The 19,628-nt window shown below is 45.2% G+C and overlaps 8 protein-coding genes across 8 annotated transcripts; 4 read left to right on the forward strand and 4 right to left on the reverse strand.

Moving 5' to 3' along the window:
• Window positions 1–365: 365 nt before the first annotated feature.
• JR316_0007052 (Protein artemis) lies at window positions 366–3,286 on the forward strand (the record flags this gene model as incomplete). The annotated part of the gene is made up of 6 exons (XM_047892795.1): window positions 366–713; window positions 773–873; window positions 926–1,160; window positions 1,213–1,341; window positions 1,392–1,682; window positions 1,733–3,286. 6 exons carry the CDS (start codon window positions 366–368, stop codon window positions 3,284–3,286), a joined length of 2,658 nt encoding a protein of 885 aa, XP_047748077.1.
• Window positions 3,287–3,720: 434 nt separating this feature from the next.
• Window positions 3,721–4,134, forward strand: JR316_0007053 (uncharacterized protein; the record flags this gene model as incomplete). Its single annotated transcript, XM_047892796.1, has 3 exons — window positions 3,721–3,787; window positions 3,837–3,878; window positions 3,929–4,134. The coding sequence occupies 3 exons, from the start codon at window positions 3,721–3,723 to the stop codon at window positions 4,132–4,134; spliced, it is 315 nt and encodes a 104-aa protein (XP_047748078.1).
• A 1,960-nt stretch (window positions 4,135–6,094) lies between these two features.
• JR316_0007054 (uncharacterized protein) lies at window positions 6,095–8,339 on the reverse strand (the record flags this gene model as incomplete). Its single annotated transcript, XM_047892797.1, has 8 exons — window positions 6,095–6,424; window positions 6,480–6,693; window positions 6,749–6,847; window positions 6,904–7,175; window positions 7,228–7,357; window positions 7,414–7,540; window positions 7,596–8,127; window positions 8,193–8,339. The coding sequence occupies 8 exons, from the start codon at window positions 8,337–8,339 to the stop codon at window positions 6,095–6,097; spliced, it is 1,851 nt and encodes a 616-aa protein (XP_047748079.1).
• Window positions 8,340–9,030: 691 nt separating this feature from the next.
• Window positions 9,031–10,422, reverse strand: JR316_0007055 (uncharacterized protein; the record flags this gene model as incomplete). Its single annotated transcript, XM_047892798.1, has 7 exons — window positions 9,031–9,254; window positions 9,307–9,359; window positions 9,415–9,475; window positions 9,528–9,825; window positions 9,881–10,078; window positions 10,129–10,259; window positions 10,332–10,422. 7 exons carry the CDS (start codon window positions 10,420–10,422, stop codon window positions 9,031–9,033), a joined length of 1,056 nt encoding a protein of 351 aa, XP_047748080.1.
• Window positions 10,423–11,702: 1,280 nt separating this feature from the next.
• JR316_0007056 (uncharacterized protein) lies at window positions 11,703–12,418 on the reverse strand (the record flags this gene model as incomplete). The annotated part of the gene is made up of 5 exons (XM_047892799.1): window positions 11,703–11,755; window positions 11,811–11,846; window positions 11,898–12,030; window positions 12,084–12,213; window positions 12,261–12,418. 5 exons carry the CDS (start codon window positions 12,416–12,418, stop codon window positions 11,703–11,705), a joined length of 510 nt encoding a protein of 169 aa, XP_047748081.1.
• Window positions 12,419–12,784: 366 nt separating this feature from the next.
• JR316_0007057 (Ribonucleases P/MRP protein subunit POP1) lies at window positions 12,785–15,708 on the forward strand (the record flags this gene model as incomplete). The annotated part of the gene is made up of 11 exons (XM_047892800.1): window positions 12,785–12,997; window positions 13,056–13,105; window positions 13,155–13,269; window positions 13,339–13,435; window positions 13,491–13,567; window positions 13,622–13,797; window positions 13,849–14,266; window positions 14,315–14,403; window positions 14,458–14,632; window positions 14,692–15,513; window positions 15,565–15,708. The coding sequence occupies 11 exons, from the start codon at window positions 12,785–12,787 to the stop codon at window positions 15,706–15,708; spliced, it is 2,376 nt and encodes a 791-aa protein (XP_047748082.1).
• Window positions 15,709–16,077: 369 nt separating this feature from the next.
• On the reverse strand, window positions 16,078–17,663 carry JR316_0007058 (uncharacterized protein; the record flags this gene model as incomplete). Its single annotated transcript, XM_047892801.1, has 4 exons — window positions 16,078–16,971; window positions 17,029–17,138; window positions 17,191–17,526; window positions 17,588–17,663. The coding sequence occupies 4 exons, from the start codon at window positions 17,661–17,663 to the stop codon at window positions 16,078–16,080; spliced, it is 1,416 nt and encodes a 471-aa protein (XP_047748083.1).
• A 231-nt stretch (window positions 17,664–17,894) lies between these two features.
• On the forward strand, window positions 17,895–19,431 carry JR316_0007059 (Sterol-4-alpha-carboxylate 3-dehydrogenase, decarboxylating; the record flags this gene model as incomplete). The annotated part of the gene is made up of 4 exons (XM_047892802.1): window positions 17,895–18,089; window positions 18,139–18,464; window positions 18,526–19,336; window positions 19,387–19,431. 4 exons carry the CDS (start codon window positions 17,895–17,897, stop codon window positions 19,429–19,431), a joined length of 1,377 nt encoding a protein of 458 aa, XP_047748084.1.
• Window positions 19,432–19,628: the final 197 nt, after the last annotated feature.

Raw genomic sequence — 19,628 nt, forward strand, 5'->3', positions numbered from 1 at the left:
TGAACTTGTTAGATTGAATGTTCGGTATTTGTAGCCCAGTTGACGATTGATACATGATGGTCTGGCGACTGATAGGTTCAAGTTGGTGTGAAAACATGTTCTCGTATAGAGTGCTGCTGATTACAGTTGAACGTGGAACGTGAATGTTGAACAACAATCATTACAATTGACAAGGTCACGCGATCCAATTAACACGCGTGTCACAAACCCGTGTACTTTGTTACTAGTTAGTGTGACGTACGGTAAAACAGTCGAAAGGCTCCGAGCTAAATTGCTCTGTTGACCATCATGTTAAGCTTATAATCGACCCAGCATCAATTTGAATCTCCTGATAACGGCACAGCTACTGAACGAGTGACCATCCGATGCCCACAGGAACTCCATATAACTCTTTCATCGCACCATATAGAATTCGTGTTGATGATTTCGCCTCTATTTCCAACACAGATCCCGAAGCGACCCCGTTGCTTCATTTGCTAACGCACACGCACTCAGATCACATCAATGGGCTGTCTGCAAAGTCTTTTGGATACAATGTGATATGTTCTCATGACGCAAAAGAGATGCTTCTAAATCATCAGGTCCAAGCCGAACGGGACCTTGATAGCAAGGATTTAAGGGCCGAAAAGAAACGGACTTACTCTCACCTTAGAATCGAACCTATGGCAAATCCGAATGCACGACAGTATTATAATGGGTCAAGAGATCTTTTGGTTAGTTTTTCTAAATGTATATATACTGCGCATATACTTACATCTAGTACTCTGATTAGCGACCTCTGCCTCTCAACACTCCGACCCAGTTCGAACTAGACGCTAATAACTCTGTGACGATCACGTTGCTCGATGCCAATCATTGTCCTGGATCTGTCATGTAGGTTGTTGCGCAAGATCCTCATAACCATTCTGAACGTTGAAGCTGCCAGGTTTCTTGTAGAAGGCGATCGAGGTGCTGTCCTTCACACGGGAGACTTTCGAGCAGAGCCATGGTTCTTGGAATCAATCACTCGCAACCCGATACTTCAGCCGTACCTTTCTCCCACAGTTGAACCTCAAAATGATCTTTCGACTGAGAGCATGTCACCTGTCTTAAGCCGATCACTGGAAGCGATATATCTCGATACTGCCTGTGTCATGTCCAAGCTCAAAATCCCAACCAAGGTATGCCTCTCCATCTTTCTATGCTTCATTTACAAACATATTTTTTATGTAGGCAGATGCAACGGCCGGGCTAATCGAGTTAATGAAACTCCTACCATCTTCGACTTATTTCTACATAAATTCGTGGACATGGGGCTATGAGGACATACTCAAAGCAATTGCGCGAGAGTTTCAATCCAAGGTGCCTAAATATTCTTTATAAAGTCTTACTTTCTGCTGAAAAAATGTAAGATTCACGTCGATGCTTACAAAAGCAAGATATACCAACGCATCTCGGATCCCTTCCTTCACATCCTCACCACAGAAGATGAAAAATCAACCCGTTTTCATGCTTGCGAGCGGTTCAGTCGATGCGATTTTGTCTCGATAAACGATGACGATACGTTTAACACAGAACCCACCAGTGCTAAGGGAAAACATGTCGTATACATCAACCCTGTAAACATGGAGCACGACAAGTGGATGGAATATTGTAGAGAGATAAAAAACTTTGTGAAGTCGGGGCAGAAAATATATAATTTAGTAAGCAATTGTGGCTTCATGAAACAAGTTCTACTCTTGAAATTTCACAGCTTGTCCCGCTTTCGCGGCATTCATCTCTCCCAGAACTTCAAGAATTCGTTAAACTCTTTAGGCCAAAAAGAGTAGTGCCAAATACCCTTGATCCTCGCTTATTCGGGCTTGACTGGGCGTGCATTAATGCAATGTTTTCGACTTGTATTTCTCCACCTCATAGTCATGTTTCTGATGTGTTCCCCACCTCTCAACATCTCGGTATTTTGGGGAAGCATAAGCTTTCTGAAGTTGACCAAATAGATGGTGATGTGGATCTAAAAAATCTTATTGGGGCCAACACACACAGCATTGCCAAGAAATGGGTGGACCACCAGAGCATTATCAGCAAGTTCAAAGTCATTCGTGACTATGTTAGCAACAGGGAGAACGACATGATTGATCAGTTATTAGGCATTGCGAGGCCGCGCGGACGGCACCCCCTGGAGGCACCTTCATCCGATCCTCCGCAATATCTTGACAAGGGAAAAGGAAGGCAGATAATCATATCCCGATACCATGACAAGGACAGTGATGATGATACCGAAGACAGCCACGATGAACGAGGTAGAACAGCCGATTTTCTTTTTGGCGCTCAAGCAGGAATCAACATACATGACAAAGAAAACAGTTGGCTCTCATCAGAAGCCTCTCAAGAGGGCCTTGAACTTATTGAGAACGTCGAGCATACGAATGTAATACTTCCCATCAAAGGAAAGCAGGGGCCAGCACAAGATGGAGCATGGAGATTGAACTGTCTGACGCCTGAATCGTCGCCAGTACAAAAACTAAAGAAAGCATCAGGATCGTCTCCAACGACGCCGACCCCAATGAAACAGAGACCTCCCGTACGTCGCGCTGGCCCCGGTTCTATAAGTAACCCCTCTTCCCGACATATTCTTACACCTAAAGTCAATCAACCTGTCCGAATTCCGAATAATGCGAACTCTGGTGGAAGCCATTCTTTCCCTATATGTTTAGTTTCTTCTTCCCCAGAAATGTCCTTCAAATCTAGGTCTAATGGGTTGTCCCATTCATCTCCGACAACAAACGGACCTATCAACGGTAGAATTTCAGGAACGCCACCCGAGCCTTCCAGTAGGCAGGCGGTCAAGAGGAAGATAACGACATCGTTCAAAGCTTCCATAGAATATGCTGAGCGCTCTACCATTAGTTCGCACTCTAATGCCAACGCCAAACGGCGCAAACTGGACCCAGTGCTTTCTACGATTACTTCAAAACGTGAACAAAAGTGTGCAAAACCTCCTGCTACTCCCTCTGCTAAGCACCACACAAGGCCCTTGTTGCAATCTCATTCTACAATCCCCTTTATACCATCGGAGAACGAACAACAACAGCGAGAGCGTATCCGAACGTCTGATAACCTTGCGATGCTCTACCCTGACCGTGTTGACCCGTCTTATCCAACCAAAAGAACTAAACAACTAGCAAGGATGGAGCGGAAACGCCAAACTCCTGCGAACGAGACTGCGGTCACGTCGAACTCATTGCTGTCGACGCCTCGTAGGCAATTTCTGTTGCCTGTCCCTACTATCCTGGACATGGATATTTAATGGAAAGATAGATATTGAACAGTGCACTTTTGAAGAAGATAGTCATGAACGATCGCGCAGACATATGTACTGTACTCTGACCCGCAAAGATGATAACAGGAGATGGTTGATAACTTTGCAGATGCGAAGCTATCTCTTTAATCCTGTTTCTCATTGCATATCATTATTTCTATTTATGCTCGCTAAATATCTGCAGAAAATCAATAATTCAGTATCAATCTTGCACTATCCGTGATCCTTGACAGTTAAACATCCTTTTTCAGCAAGCAGTTCTTCACCGTTGTTGAGAAATGTGGAACATCAAGTCTGATGGGGATATTCTTCTCAGGCCTGTTCGTTTAGGTTCCCAGGGAAAGTGCTATGCCCTAATCAGCTTAACTACACAGCGAATGTGGTAGTGAGCTTAGCTCTTCCTTTTACTCCCTTATTTTCAGATGGCAGAGACTGTAATTGTCCTCAGTACAACTGAATTGGAAGGAACCTTTGGTGTGTTATTCATTGGTACGTTTCCCTTAATCTTCGATGAGCTTCGCAAGTGATGTCTTTGCAGGTTACATTTTAACCATGGTGGCATATGGGTTCACTTTCTTTCGTGCGCAATTTTGCCTCCAGTGGATGACTATGCTGATGTCCGGTGTGCAGAAACGTATACCTATTATTCCCGTTTCCCACTGGACCATAGAGGCCTCAAAGCGATGGTATTGGGCTGTGATCTTATAACTGCGTCCGGCGTTTTGCTGATCCCAAAGCCACTAATGGGTCAAAGGTCGCTTGCATCTGGTGTGTACAACATATTTTTCATACTCGGTGCAAATCTTAAGCAAAAGTCAGTATTTTCGACACTTTAAATTCTGCTTTGAGTGAGCGACTTTGATCATCGGCCATCAAATAATCCCAATACCTGATACTCATTTTGGCTTACTCTTCCAGTTTCACACACGTCTGTTTAATATTTGTTCTTACAACGTATACAATTAACATTTTAGCCCAGTTGTTTTCGTTATCTCGTTGTAATCTTTCCTTTAACGACAGGTCTTGTTCAAGCAACGGCGACCTTTTGTGTCTGTACTTTCAGTGTCTCCCAATGAATGTCATCGCACTCACAGCACTCTTAACAGACTGAGATTGCTTTATCTGTACGTCTTTTTTTTTTAGAAATCGGTGTGATGTGCCCAATGAACTCGTCTTTTAGGCTCTTATTATATTTGTTGTGCAAATGTATGCCTTGGTCATCTTACTATACTCCAATCTGAACAAAATGACTCCCCAGATACTATTCATATCGGATCTGGCATGGTGTGTACACTCTCCGTGGAGAAGCTAGACTGGTAAAATTAATTAGTCAATTGACAGCTAGTAAAAACGCGCTCGTAGTGGGCGCCATTGTACGTTTTCGTTTCTCCTTTCAAAGCGAACAGTATTGACTCCTTCATAGCTTCTAGTTTCTTCTACGGCATTCGGTATGTGTCATTCGTACTACCGATATTCACTATCCCCCAGAATTTTTTCTTGCTTACTGCTGCTGCTGCTGCTTTGTACCCTTCAGCATTGGGAATAGGTATGTTGACGTGTTGTATCCGGGCCTTCATTCATGACAAAGTCGTCTACAGTTGGTTCCGCCAGGTTGTCAGTGAAACAAAAAATTCTTCAATACCCATCGAAATATCTGAACGTGGACTCATTTACAGAGCAATTGATCCAGTATTCGCATCACTGTATAATTGGCATACCAAGGTACCGATTCTCAGTGCACCAAACCGTTAGAGAAACCTAATATCTGGTACAGAGAATCGTGGCATCCTCCTATGTGCTTGTCACACTCTCAGGCCTAATTTCTTTCATTGCAAACTGCTTCTTTCTGCGACCCGCACGCGAAAGTTTAGTCTCTTTACCGTCTGTATAACTTGCTTTATCCGTGTTTCAAAATTCACACATGCTTTTCTACAGAAAAACGGTACTCTGCGACATAGCTTGCACATATGCTATATCTAGAGGCCTGTTGGCGACAATCTCCGAATTGTGCCTACTTATAACGGTAAGTACACATCTATTGGCCACAACTTGGGAAAGGATGCTGATGGGGTGATTTCTTAGTTTGTATCAATTTCTACAAAACCTATTTGGATGGTGTTCCATCTCGTAACTAGTAAAGGTACGCATACATTAGTGCTCGCGGTTCAACATGGCCAGTCTCACAAAGTCACACTACGCGCAGTTTTCATCAACAGTCTTCTAAGAATGTTGGACATTTTTTGTTCGAGTTCAGAACATTCTACTGACTGCTGACACTCCCTATATCTAGGTTGAACTCGAGAGAAGTTATTCGTGGGATGGGCGTCTATGAAGAAGATATTAGTACATACAGAACCCAGAGTTCTCGTACCGAAAATGAACATCACGTTAGCTCCAATTTCATATTTGTCGTCCATGGGGAACACGGCGCTCGTTCGACCTGCATTGAATCAAGAACGAACAAAGTTGGATATGACGAACGTAGTAATGCCAATGACTCAAATGAATTTTCCTGGCCAGGTAGGCCTTCTTTAAATCATGTTATTGTGGGATGTATTGCTTAAGCGTGTCAAAAATAACAGAAAACAGCGTCATTACGAACAAAGGCCCTGAAGCAATGTAGTTGAACATGTTTCCAATCCCCTTTTATAAATGAAAATAATCCTACCTGCTGTGGTTGAGTAACGAACAGTGGCATCTGGGATCAACTGGATATTCAATATATGGTAGCTTTGAGTTTTGAAAGGGTATTGCATTATGATATATTGACATAAATATTGTTTGCGATGGGTATCTTCAACAAATGCGAATCCGTCCAACGGAAGGGTCGTGGTCGCTGATGCGAACGCTCAGCGAGGGCGACCAGTTGTTTACATGAATGTGTTCAAACTTTGCACCCCGCAATTTTATGGCGTCAGAAACAAGGGCATGGTCGAGTTGCTGAGAATTCTGGTCAAAAACGTAGCTATACCTCTCCTCGACAGGAATTTTCGCAACTTCGTCGATATCGGTAAGGAGTTTTGTGAGTGGCTGGTACACTGAGCGAGTCTGGATATACTCATTGAAGTCACCGGCAACGACAATATTGGCAAGAGGGTTTTTGGCCAAGATAGCTTTGACGAAGGTCTAGTTTTTGAAAAATTATTCACCTATTAAGGGAGCTAGTATACAGAAAACTTACGGCAACCGAAGTCACTTGACCAGTGCGAGCATCAATTGGCGAATTGACGGGTGGTCTGGCATCACCTTGAGTGGAGCTACTGCCTCCCTTAGAACTGAGATGGAGGTTGATGGTGAAAAGATTGGCCCCCAACTTCGTTGTCCAATGTGCAACGAGGGGTTTCCTGGTAGCGTTCCAGACGGGATTAAGAGGGTCAATACGCCCTGGATTTAAACTAACGAAAGGAGATTGAGTAAAACGACGGAAGCGATTAGAAACTTTTACCAAACCTCAACTGGGGGTTCAAGAAATGACCACTGACCTGGGTGGCGTCAAGTGCACCACCGGCAGGAGCGTTACCGACTAGTTTAAGCTTTTCAGGTCGGTATCTTGGCAAATATTATGTCAAAATCTACCTTTTATTTAAATACAAAAACTTGCTTACAGGAACGCGGTTCTGATATTTCCCCCAGGTTGTCCTCCATCTTGGCCGTCGACTGGATCGATAGTGGTAAAGGAGTATGTCACATTGCTGATTTGAGCAATAGCGTTGACCAGGTTTGACAGGGTAACGTTTGCAGAAACAGTGCCATCATTCGTTGGGCCAGAGTTGTCTTGAATTTCTTGAAGGAACATAATGTCTGGGGTACGGAGAAGGTTCGCAATATGCGACGCAACATCTGGGATATGCTTAGAGGTTGGTGCCATATTTTCTACCTGTAGTTACTGTTCTTTAGCGAGAGTTTCGGTACTTTTCAGATCAACTAACATTATAGTCACCAAATGTGACGGAGCAGAAATCGATTTTGCTGGATGCAAAAGATGCAGCAGGAACTGTGGGGTCAGGTGTAGAAATGATTTTCGGTGCTGTGAGGGGAAGAACATAGAAAAATCCAAACCTGACTATGAATATCAGAGGCTAGCTTTCTCCTATATTCGAAGTTTAAACACGAACTGATAGTGAACGACACCAGTGATGTCCGTCAACCCGACACCAACAGCAGTTTGAGGGTTTTTGGTCGAGTCGAGAGGAGAACCGACGATGATAGTTTCTGGATTACCATCAGGAATGCCACCGGGACCTTGAGAAAATTGAAAGCGTGAGATAAGATAATGGAGGCATAACTAACTGCTTACCAAAGTTAATGGTCAGACCTCCACGACTGTTCTTTCCAGTTACTTTCCAGTCTCCACGTACCCAAAATTCGCCAAAGTTGTTTTGGAATGCGGTGGCAAATGGCTTAGGAATCGTTACCAGTTGACCCTCGAGACTCTCCCAGAAGTCCATACCAAACTTGTCTGGCTGTAAGGTAGCATTCGTTGTCGAGACGAGGCTTCGGTTGTTGGGGACGGAAAGGAAACCATCCGCACCGCTATCCAATACATTAAATTGTTGAGTAGGAGGGCTTCTGTCTCGCCCAAGAATGACTGGTGTTACAGTGTTGTTCGAAGACAGAACCGTGATATTGGAGGGACTTTCAAGTTCAGTAATGAATAGATTGTTGGGAGAGGAGGCCAATCTGAACTCGGATACACGGCCACCTAAAGAAATAAAATCTCCGACGGCCACTGATTTTAACACAGTGGATGAAGTGGAGAAGACAAAGAGACCATTCGACTTCCTGATATCAGCTGATTTCTCTCCGAGGATATAGAATCCATTTGAGGCCTTAATTCAAGATGTAAGTTATTCTAAAGCGTATATATTCTCTGCGAGTGACTACTGTTACGTACCTTCGCTGTAACTACCCCAGTGACGTTCTGAACAGTCTGACCGTTTAAAGGGCTCAGGTAGGAGGAGCCCTGAATGTCCGTCACCGAGACAGAGGAAACAGCGGACAGACACGAAGTCAGCAGAAGGAGAGCGTATAGCCTTGCCATGATCGCGCCGAATACCTCTGAGAGTATCCGAGAAAAACCGCGAGCCAACTGGGTGAACTGCAAGCATTATACGACTATAAGTACGATGGGTATCCGATAATGTTAGGCACGTTTTACAGTTTGAGCACATGCAACATGCGTTATTTCTCCCAACCCCAACATTGCTGAGAAACGATATCTGATGCCGACCGCGTGAGGCGTGTTGGCGCGAGATACGGAAGGAGTTGAGCACCCTGAATATTATGGCTTGGAGTCTACGCTGTCAGACGGCCTGACAGCGTGCAATCAAGGATGCATTGTCCGCATGGTTTGAATCAGGAGAGAGCCCTTTGTGTGGACGATACAAGTGCCATAAGAGGAAGATAGAGAAGCGCACGTGGTAAGTCGAGACTGAGAGAAAGACAATCATGAGCTTATCATCACACAAATGCATTACAACGGTCATGGAGACCGTAGTTATATGTAGTAGTCCAAAGTTCTCTTGGAAATTCACGCATAATGAAAACACTACCCCTGGGTAATTATTGCCACGAAAAAAAAACAGGTACTAATACAGTTGGCATAAAACAACGTACTTCTAATCCAAATAAAATTCAAGGAATTAAAGGCGTATACATAGAATGTCCAGTGAGCCGGTCTGGGCATCTTGTGAGGAAAATATATTCGAAAATCGTGTCACTTTCCACTTCAATTAGACTCCGTTAGCGGCGCGGCATTGGTTAGTTTGTGCGTCGCACTGGCCAACAGTAAGACCTGAAGCCCTACCGGCAGCCGAGTTAGCAACATTGGCACACTGATTGTGTTGAATGTCGCATGATCGTCCAATGGCAGCCGCCTTGTTGAGGAAAGAGTCGGAGCCGGCAACAATGAATCCACGGCCTCCAGCAGTTACAGCAGGTGCAGAGACGTTACCGACTTATACACTGCTTGAGTAATTGTATGTAAGAAGCAACTGGGACAGACTCACGTTTTCCAGTGAAAGCTTGGAGATTGCCATTGCCGGTAGCAGGAGCGTTTCCACTTAAATTTGTAGTTCAGTCAGCATATCAAATCCGGAGAAATTTTGGACACTTACGCAGGAGCAGCGGCTGTGGGAGTCGCCCCAGGGGCATTGACAGTAACAGTTACGATGTTGGCTAAATCATTGTCAAGAATGTAGAAATAGGTCCAAATGACGACCCGACTTACTGACTACAGGGCACTCTCCGCTGTTGTCAACGGTGCCTGTGCCGGTACCAGCGACTGCTGCGTTGATTTCCGCGGCAGTAGCATCCTCCACTAACCGATTCTGCGTGAAAATACAACCGACGGGGTCGTTTAAATCGTCACAAGTATTTCCCTTAGCAGTTGCATCATCGAGTCTTCCTGGTGCAAACGTTCCAGACTTCAGAGCGTCTTGAGGGTTGCCTCCGACTTTGGCAATCTGTTTGGCAAGCTCAAGGGTGATCGCTTTGTTGACCGCCTTAGCATTGGTCGAAGCAGGATCCTGCAAATATAACATTTCAGTAACGTGAGCTCATAAATGAAGTACGAAAGCATACCTGATGTTGTTGTATAGCAGCAATTTCAGGATTTACAGCTTTGAGGCTGTTGCATTTGGCGGAAGTTTGGCCAATGCGACCTGTGTTTCTCTCCAAGGCGCGATAGATTAAAGCAGCCACCATTCCCTGAACGTCTCCACGAGCCTTGGCATTAGTGAATGCCTGGTCAGCTGTAGCTTGTTGAAGACAATCAATATCCTGGAAGCATTGTCAACATATTGATGAATGGATTGAAAGGGACGTCGCACAGTAATCTTTCCAGCTCCTGCAGCGGCAGCGGCATTGCCAAGGAGTGCAAAGACAGGATCCTGAATCTGGTTGGGATTGTTCAGGTTAAGATTGGTTCGAACGGTGGTCAAGAACTGTTCATGTGAATGTTCTACAAATTATTAATAACATCGTTCCATTAGCGTCATTGAAAGATGCTGTCAGAACGGACAATAACTTTTACCTTGGGGAACTTCACGTTTATAAACCGGAGCGGAGAGAGTAGAAGACAGTGTACAGGCGAGAGTAAGGAGTGTGACAAGATTTTGGAACATTTTGGCCAATAACTCTGGATGGAATATATCAAAAGATCGAAAAGTACTCGTTGAAAATGTCAACGTTGGAAAGAAAGGAAACGCCTGCGACTTCAAAGAGGTAGGCAAGCATCAGTCGAAAGAAAACAATGAAGACAGACGAGTCGAAGCTTACAGGAAAATGAAAAAGACGGACAAGAACCTGTCTTGGGTGGCAAAGAAAGTAGTGGAATAGAGATACATATTTTGTTGAAAAAGCCTTATATATGTATCCCGACGACTTTGTTATGCCTTCCTATTGGATCTTTCTCTCGCTAGTTGTAACCAGGGCAATAATTGGTCACGATAGCCGGAATGGCCTGGGTTAGCCAAGACAAGGTGTAGCTAGGAGTTGCTGTGAATGATGTTTTCTTTCCGATGAGAAAACGGCATACGCACATGACGGGAAAACTAATCCTATCATGAACTAGACATAACAGTCTGTTGTCAGGCAGATCGTCCCAAAGTTATCCCAAAAACGTGGGTGAGGCAGCAGATAGGAAGTCCTCATTGATATTTATAGACCAGTAAATCGATACGCCATCCCCGTTTGCCAAAATGGGTCCGAGACTCCGAAATGATTGTACTCGTATATACGGTACGAAGGGGTGAAGGTTGCACGCATAAATTCCGAACATGGGGCAAGCCTTGATCGTTGTCACCAACCGTGTCACCTAGATGTCGCCAGACCTACAGTGACCAGTCAACTTTGATTAGTGATTCACTGGAGAGTAAGTATAGTCAGTATTCACATTTAAAAAGAGGAAGATTAATTTTGGTTGTTAGTACTCTGTAGGTGTAAGGCCTGACGCCTAGCTCATATATGGCAGTAATGTCCATTGTCTGCATTGGACATTGATAAATTGAGGAGCCACTCATAAACATAAGCCACACAAAACTTATATATATATATAAAGAGCGTAAACAGATAACGGCAAAGTGCTCACTATCTGTGCAACTGACACGAAAATTTTGGTCTCAATATCGCAACACGAGGGGATTATGTTCCTGATCTATATTAGTATATATAAAGCAAGAGCTAAGGCCTCTGTTCAGAAGGAGCAAGCAGACAATTAGATTTCAGTGTTCAGTTGTTACAGATCCTGCAGTTCAGGTCGCAAAAAGGTATGTCGTCTGATTTTCGTTCTTTGGGTTGACATCCATTTATTCCACTCACCAGATATCGGATGAGACATCTCACGCTAGTATGTGCAAAAAAACATCGCAAAATAACGGGAAGAAAGGCCATTTTATGATCTAATTCAAATCCGCACTGCGGTTGATTCTTTCTGGGACAGTTTCTGCAGATCTTGTTCTAATAATGATTTCAGTATAGAAAATTATTCAGACAATGGCAAAACATCACATACGGATACCCCATACATGTGCTCTTAGGTCCAAAAATTCTAAAGACATGTCATTTTCCTATAGAGTAAGATGATGTCCATAGTACTTACCAACATGGAGTCCATCGTATAACTTTTTGACTTCGGTTCGCACCCTAGAAATGTCTTCTTTAGTAGCGGAGGCATCAGCCAATGCCTTCAAGTCCTTTTCCACAGATTCTATCCTTCGAACATGGGCAGTGACCTGATAATATATAGTTAGCTCTGCCGACACCTAACTTTAAGAGCAGCAATGACCTTCTCGGTGCTGAGCTTGAGCTCTTCAACGCTAGCCTGGAGCGCGGCTGAGGCTTTCTGATATTCATCAAGTAGGTGGTATGCGGCAAAGGAGGATGCCAGAGAGAATCCAAACAAAAAACCAACAATTCTATGGACAGTACTCAGTACAACTCAATCACGACGTTTATTGCTTACCCTCCACGGAAACCTCCAACTGGTTTCTTTTGGACCTGAACAGCGCCAACAGTTGATGTAGCTTCACTACGCGCCACCGCAGTCGTGTGGATACCACAGCGCTGAGAGACAGGTAGGACCAGTCTTGACCGACAGGCTAAGCGCGCAACAGAAGTCATTCTAGGGTATGTAGTTGGCTATAAGCTGTATGCCACCCCTTCACGAATACATCCGGATTCCGTATTTCGTCCACGTGATTATGCGCGATGTGAGTTGCGAAGTCTGAGTTCCATTGTCACTTCACAGGTCAGTGTCGATTTCTATTGAAACATTGAGGTCCACACCTTCCAGCTTTTCATATATCAGCATTCAAACATCTATTGCTTGTTTTTTTGCATCTCTTGGCTATAATCTTTGGGCAGGTCTTAGTCAAGGTCGATGCGAAAGCAAGTCCCAATATTCGCTGGATCCAAAATTGTTACGACGACGCTTGCCTATTAACGCGACTGGGATCGCACATATTGAACACTTAAGCTACCAGGAATATGCCACCAAAACGAAGGAATGGTGAAGATGCAGATGCGATAACAGGACGCGAAAAAAAGAAGCTCAAAATAAACGCAGCGCGTACGATTGCTGTCCAGCCGAGTTCTCAACGTGAAAGTAGTGCTGCCATAGGCCCTTCAAACTCAGCTACGAATCATTCAAATAGCTTAACGGGGCTGCCAACTGCCCTCGATGTTGAAAAATTTGTTGAGGTAGACCGATGTATTTAATTCAATGAGGCTTACTATTGACATTTCGACCGTCAATCAGGCGAGGGCATTTGAGATTGATGCCATGCATACTGCAATGAAGACTGCAAGGTGATCTTAGGAAACTAATCCCGTATTTTTGAACTCACAGTATTTGCAGTGCCAGTTCGACCCATCGAGTATGGCAAACCCTTCCTCGTCATCTACGTAGGAGGGCTGCAAGCCATGATGTTAGACGTGTTCCACTCAAGCTTAGAGATAGAGCTCGTGCAGAGGTACTATCCGACATAATGCTCCACCAATCAGTGTTATTCTAAGCATTATCATAAACTTTTGCGAGGTAGATGGACCCTGTTCGCAAGAAAGCTTTAGGACGATCTCTGCCTAAACTTGGGAAAGGCAAAGGAATGTCAAGAACCGAGGCATTTCTTAGGCGCCAACGTAAGCTTTGATTCCTTCAGCGCTCTCGTACTTGTGTCTCTAATCTTAATTAAAGGCGATAAAGCATGGCTTGAAACTCACATTTGGCATGCGAAACGCATGCACATGGAAAATATGTGGGGATATCGTCTCGTTCGTGACCAATACCCATCCAATCCTTTCTTTACATTGACTATTTCATACTAGGCCGTCACACCCACTGAAAAATCGTATAGACCCTCCCATCGAGCATCAGTCCATGGATCCATCCTCCATGATGCATCATATTACTCAACATACGAAATCAAAGGACCTGAGGAAGCCCTGATTGCATTGCTGGACCTTTGCTGTGATCCTCAAGGCCCCGGTCCAAGCTCAAAAAGGTATAGCAATTTACAAATGATAAATTTTCTCTTTTTCTTACATGCACTTAGATATCTCAATGGTTCTCGTATTTTGGAGACTTCCATGTATGCCGTTGGGCTATACCCATATGGCTTGATCGCTCCTGTTACAATTATTTGGAGACCTTATCTGCAGGCATCGTCAGCGATAAATACAACGGGCTCTTCAGGTAATGAAGGGGTTAAGGACGTCAGGGCGGCTGATATCCGTTCTGTTTGGCTACGTTTCCATCCATCGGTGCAAACTGCTGTATTCAACACCCTGAAAGATGCCACTTCGCGTAGTTTAACCTTGTACAAAGCTCGACATTCGGAAGAAGCCTTGGTTGAAGTCATTGACATTAAACGACAGTTGAATATTTTCGAAATTATGGGCCCCAAATCTAGTCAAGTTATTAAAGGAGCCTTAACTCCCATTGTATCAGAAAAATCTCGGGAGTTTCTACAAGTGAGTTAGTCTAATACGATTGAAATTTTAATTCAAACTCTATCGTAGTTCTGGAAATCGTTGGCAGAGCTGCAAAGTTCTGGCTCAGTTCCACGTGGTATGATCGTTGGGTTCAAAGTCAACGACCCTAGACTCAAGTAAATTTTATTTTATCTACAACTTGAGTTGATTTACACTCATTTTTTCACTAGTTTCCCTCCAAAAAATGCGAAGCCTGCAACCATACCATCTAAGGGGGTCCCATCCATTGAAATCACATTTCCGTCGGCCAATTTAGCCAATAGCGAAATTTGGGAAGAGTCTATGCGGAATAGTTTGTCTAAACCACGCTACAAGAAAAAAGATATCGACACAAGGCGGGCAAATGTATTTATTTTCGACATCTTATTTGCCTTTGATTCCTAACTAGCTGCTTGCATTGATAGAGTGATATTCCTGGATCGGCCCTCAAAGCCCTCCGGCAGGACGACTGCATCCCTATCCTCCTCATCCAACGTTCAGTGGAGACTCCCAATTCCTCTGGTAGCAAAGGATTACATGGATGGACCCTTATTCTGCCCGCCGGATGGTCAATGGCATTTTTTAGCTCACTGATCTACACAAGTACACGTGTGGCTGGACAACAGGAGCGCCAAACTCAGGCATACGAAGCCGGAACCACATATTTCCCTCGAGATTATCCCACCACCGAACCGTATCAAGCGTACGCCCAGGATCGAGAATTTAAGGAAAAAGAAACATGGGATCGAAAACCTCCCGCCAAACGCGTCAATTTTGAGAAGCTTGGTACAGAAAACCCTTGGATGAGTGATTGGGCGAAGGTTCTTGGGATACCAGGACGAGATGATAAAGATGAAGATTTTGTTGCAACTCAAAGGGAGCCTGAACCCTCTCAAGATAATGAAGCTCATATAGCCATCAAGCCTTGGTTATTGCGTGGTTCAGAAGTACCCAGTATTCTGTCAAAGTTGTCCTCCGTGTTCAACGTCGGTGCTGCTCTTCTATCTGAAATTAACCGCTTGCGACTTAAACGGAGCCATCAAGTTTTGGCGGAAGACATTACCGGCGCACAACTACTGCATGGTGCTCTCGTGAATGTCGAGATTACAATGTGCTCTCGAGGATCTCCGCAAGATTTAGCTGAGATCTTCATAATTCCAGATGGCCTTTCGATACAATGGGAACGTTTTCTGCAGACTCGAAACCGAAAGAGTGTGGATGATGAGGAGCATCCGGATGAACTGGAGGTTCTTTATATTTTCCAATATCTTGCTAATAGATTACTAATGGCGTACTAGCTGGCAAGCCACATTCCGCCAAAAAGCTCGATTGTGGGGCATGTTACCACAGGTCATTATTCCCTCGCAAGAGGTGAAGGGTTTGCTATCGGCGCTATTGCTCTTGCACGTTTGATGGAGTTGGAACAGCAAGCCAGGCGGTAAGCACCTCTGTAGACGTGTTTTCCATCAGCACGATTAAACAACGCTTGATGATAGATTGCATCCAAACCAAAGTGTGAAAAATCCACCCATATTTGTCCTTGTGCGTAACCTCGATGGGCACCAATGTCGTATTGCACGCCTTCAGGTGTTAATGGGTACTTGATATTAGTAGTGTCTGAATAGAGTTTATATGTTAGTTTCTACAATAGCGATTGCACCCCATAAAGGTAAAGAGATTCCAGCCGTGAAGTGCACCTACTTACGGACGGAGAACGAATAAATAACGACCAGAATAATGTTTACAAATGTGATATGTAGTACAGTGAGCACGGGGAATCAAAGGAAGAGTCCAAGAAAATGAGGAGTAGGTTATCGAATCTTCCACTTGTCCACAGTGGCCTGTATCAAACGACCCATTTCCGCCTTGGCTTGTTTCTTTGCGCTATCAGAAATTCCCTCGAGAGCATCCAAGGATCCTGGGGAGGTCTGTAATGGATCGAACTCGAGCATGTGCCCATCCTTCGTAGGGATCGCGACCAGAGCCGAGAACGTTCTCGTAATCTTGGTCGCAGGACGTGGTGTCATTTCATTGTTGGTCGGCTGTGTAGGCGGGAAGCGGAACGAGGCCCCGAGAACAGGATGCGATTGCGGTTCCAGTTGCGTGGAATGCTCTCGAGACAACGAGTTCGGTCGTGAGGAGTTTGTCTGGCTGGATGAAGCAGTGTAGAAACTTGCTTGGGAATCCGTCCGTGAATGTAGACCCGAGGGGAATGCCACAGATGGATCTCGCCGGATGATTATACTACTCTTCGACCGTTTTAGGGCTTGTCCTCCACCTCCTCCCTTGACGCCGGTTTTCTGCGCGGCGTCGGCATCTAGTAACTCATCCTCTTCGTCCATCTGCGCCATTTCAACGCCCTTAAACCACCCCAAACCAAACTCGTAAGGGTTGGCAAGTGGTGAGCCATTTATGCTGAGCATATTTTCATCCTTCCTAGGCAATCGCATCGTAGTGCTTTGATGACTCGCGGCATGTCGGTTATGTGATGGAAATGCAGGTGCTTTGGGGGGCAAGGTGGGGTTGAAGCTGGAACTCGAAGGGACGCGGCTTTTTACGCCACCGATGTCAGGATTTGATGATGTTTGCTTTAGAGGCGAGGTGGGACGGGATGGTCGATTTGGATTGTGAATGGTAGTGGAGTTATTAAAGGGACCTCTAGGTTTTTGTGGACTCATTGAAGGAGGGCGTCCCATAGTCCGCGACTGTCGATTCTTTTAAATGAATGGATCAGGAAAAAAATGGAACAGCATGATACGTACCAGGTTAGAGGCAGTTGTTTTCGAGTTGCTCAAAAGTCTCGAGCGTTGAGCTGTGCCAGGCCCTGTGGAAGACCCGGCCATTTTCTTTGGTGACGAGAAGTGTGTTCGGGCTACATACATTGTTCAGCATTTCGATCGACCGCAGGAAGGTGCGTGCCTCACCATTCTTCAAGAACCTCTGTGAATCAGAATCTTTAGGCTGGCTCGAACCCGACCCTGATGCCTCTCCTTCTGTCTCCTGGCTTGCTACCCATTTTCTCTTGCGCATGCTTTTATCGATTTCCCCTAGCGTCGCATCGGCACCCGCAGCAGCTAGCCGTTCCTTCTGGAATCCACGTAAGGCCAGTTGGATATTCCCCTCGTATTTCTGACCAAACTCCCTCATCGTCATGCTTCTAACCTGCTTGGGTATTCGTGAGACCTGGCCTTCTTGATGGATCGTAAAGTTTTCTAGCCTGTCGGTGAGCCATGCCTCGAACTGTCGAGTGCGATGCGCGACTGCAAGAACGAACAAACAATAATGTCAGCAAAATGGATTGCGATTGAGGGTATCAAGGACCTTCGATGTCTAGATTGGCTATGAGCTGCCTCTTCTCTTCGCTGCTGTAGTGTCTTTTGGCCGTCGGTATGTCCATGGCTTCAGAGTCTTGATAACGTTCCTGGTAAACAAACCCCAAGGCGCGCCGCAAGGAGGACAATCTCACGTGCCAGGTCACGTGCATCGCGTTATGGGGTAAAATAGTCTTTCTTTCATGTCGTTCGATCTCGTTTGTCGGTAAAAAGCCAGCGGACGCCGGTCAAACTTTCAAATCATCTTTCTCTCTTTCACCAACCAACCATTTAATTCTTTTATCATTTCTTTATTAATGTCGCAAACTAAAACCCGCGATGTCTACATGGTAATTGGTGGAAATGGATTTCTTGGCCGGCATATTGTGCAGCAGCTCCTAGACCGCGGCGACATCGTCTCGGTCTTCGATATTGTCGAACGGTATAATGACGTTGCCTTTTATGCTGGAGATATTAGCAATCAGGAGTCCGTGGCTTCTGCCCTGCGCAGTGTATGTGCTGCTAGCTTTGTTGCCAAACGTCCATCTAATTAAATTATAGAGCGGAACCACCTGCATTATACACACAGCTTCACCACATGCAACGCTGAACAACCCTGCCCTCTTCCACAAAGTCAATGTAGAAGGAACCAAAGCCGTGATTGCTGCCGCCGTGGAAACTAAAGTACGCAAACTCGTATTCACGAGTTCAGCAGGAGTGGTCTTCAATGGCGAAGATATTATGGACGCGGACGAACGATTGCCTTTCCCCGATGTCCCTATGGACGCTTACAACGACACAAAAGCGCAAGCAGAGCGCGCCGTGCTAGAAGCTAATGGTAAAGGTGGTTTATTGACTGTGGCGTTGAGACCTGCTGGCATTTTTGGGTCAGTCATTCCAATCCTCTTTTCTGAATGGAATGCTTACGTACGTCTCCAAAAATTACAGCCCCGGAGACAGGCAGGTTATGAGTGGACTGTACCAAGTATACGAACGAGGGCAAACTCATTTCCAGATCGGTGACAATACGAATCTATTCGATTGGACGTATGTTGGAAATGTAGCCTACGCTCACCTCCTAGCCGCCGACAAACTCGAAACCCCTCCTCCTGCACCCCCTGTCTCTCAACTCGAAAAGCCTCCTGCAATTGCAGACGAAGTACCCCCCCTGAACGACGCTGAGATTGCCATCTTGGACTACCCTATTCTTCCCGTTTCCCTCAGCACAGGGCAACACCGAGTACCCACATGTGAAGCGAGACCGCTAGGGCCGTATGTCACGCCCCCGCCAAATGCCGCCAAAATTGCTGCCGCTTTCGAAGACCCCAACTTTGCGGCAACGCCACGCCCCGTCATTAGGACTCGTTTTGACCAACTTTCCGACCACGCTCTCAAACGTGCAAAAGTCAACTACCCCGACATTCACCCCTTACAAGTTGCTGGACAAGTGTTCTTCATCACTAATGGCGAGCCTACATATTTCTGGGACTTCCCTCGGCTAATCTGGAACGAACTTGACAAGTATTTCCCGGAGAAGAGGAAACCGCGGGGGTTGATCAAGCTGCCCAAATCCGTGGGTATAGCTGCTGCAACAGGGTCGGAATGGTATGGCTGGCTGACCGGGAAGGACGTCACTTTCACCAAGTTCAAGGTGACGTTCAGCTGTGCAATGAGGTGGCACAATATCGAAAAGGCTAGGAGAATCTTGGGCTATGAACCACAGGTAGGAGTCCAAGAAGGAGCCAAACGCATGGTTGAGGTGAGTTTCTGTTCGCTGTGGACTAGATTCATGCACTCATATACCCTTAGTGGTGGTATGCAGACTACCTCGCCAACCAGAAAAAGTCGAGTTAATGGACACATATTGATTTTAATGAGTAGTAGCTATACATATATATTCTCCACATACACTATCTACTTGCAACGACCGATACCCAGTGTACCATATTTTTATGCATTTATTTTTTCCTTGGATCCTGAAATTGGTACAACAATTGCCTTTTCGAGAAGAAAATAAACAAAGCCAAAAGATGTGTCTCAATCTTATCTTT

This window comes from Psilocybe cubensis, chromosome 6 (genome assembly GCF_017499595.1).
Source record: "Psilocybe cubensis strain MGC-MH-2018 chromosome 6, whole genome shotgun sequence".
NCBI classification, from domain to species: domain Eukaryota; kingdom Fungi; phylum Basidiomycota; class Agaricomycetes; order Agaricales; family Agrocybaceae; genus Psilocybe; species Psilocybe cubensis.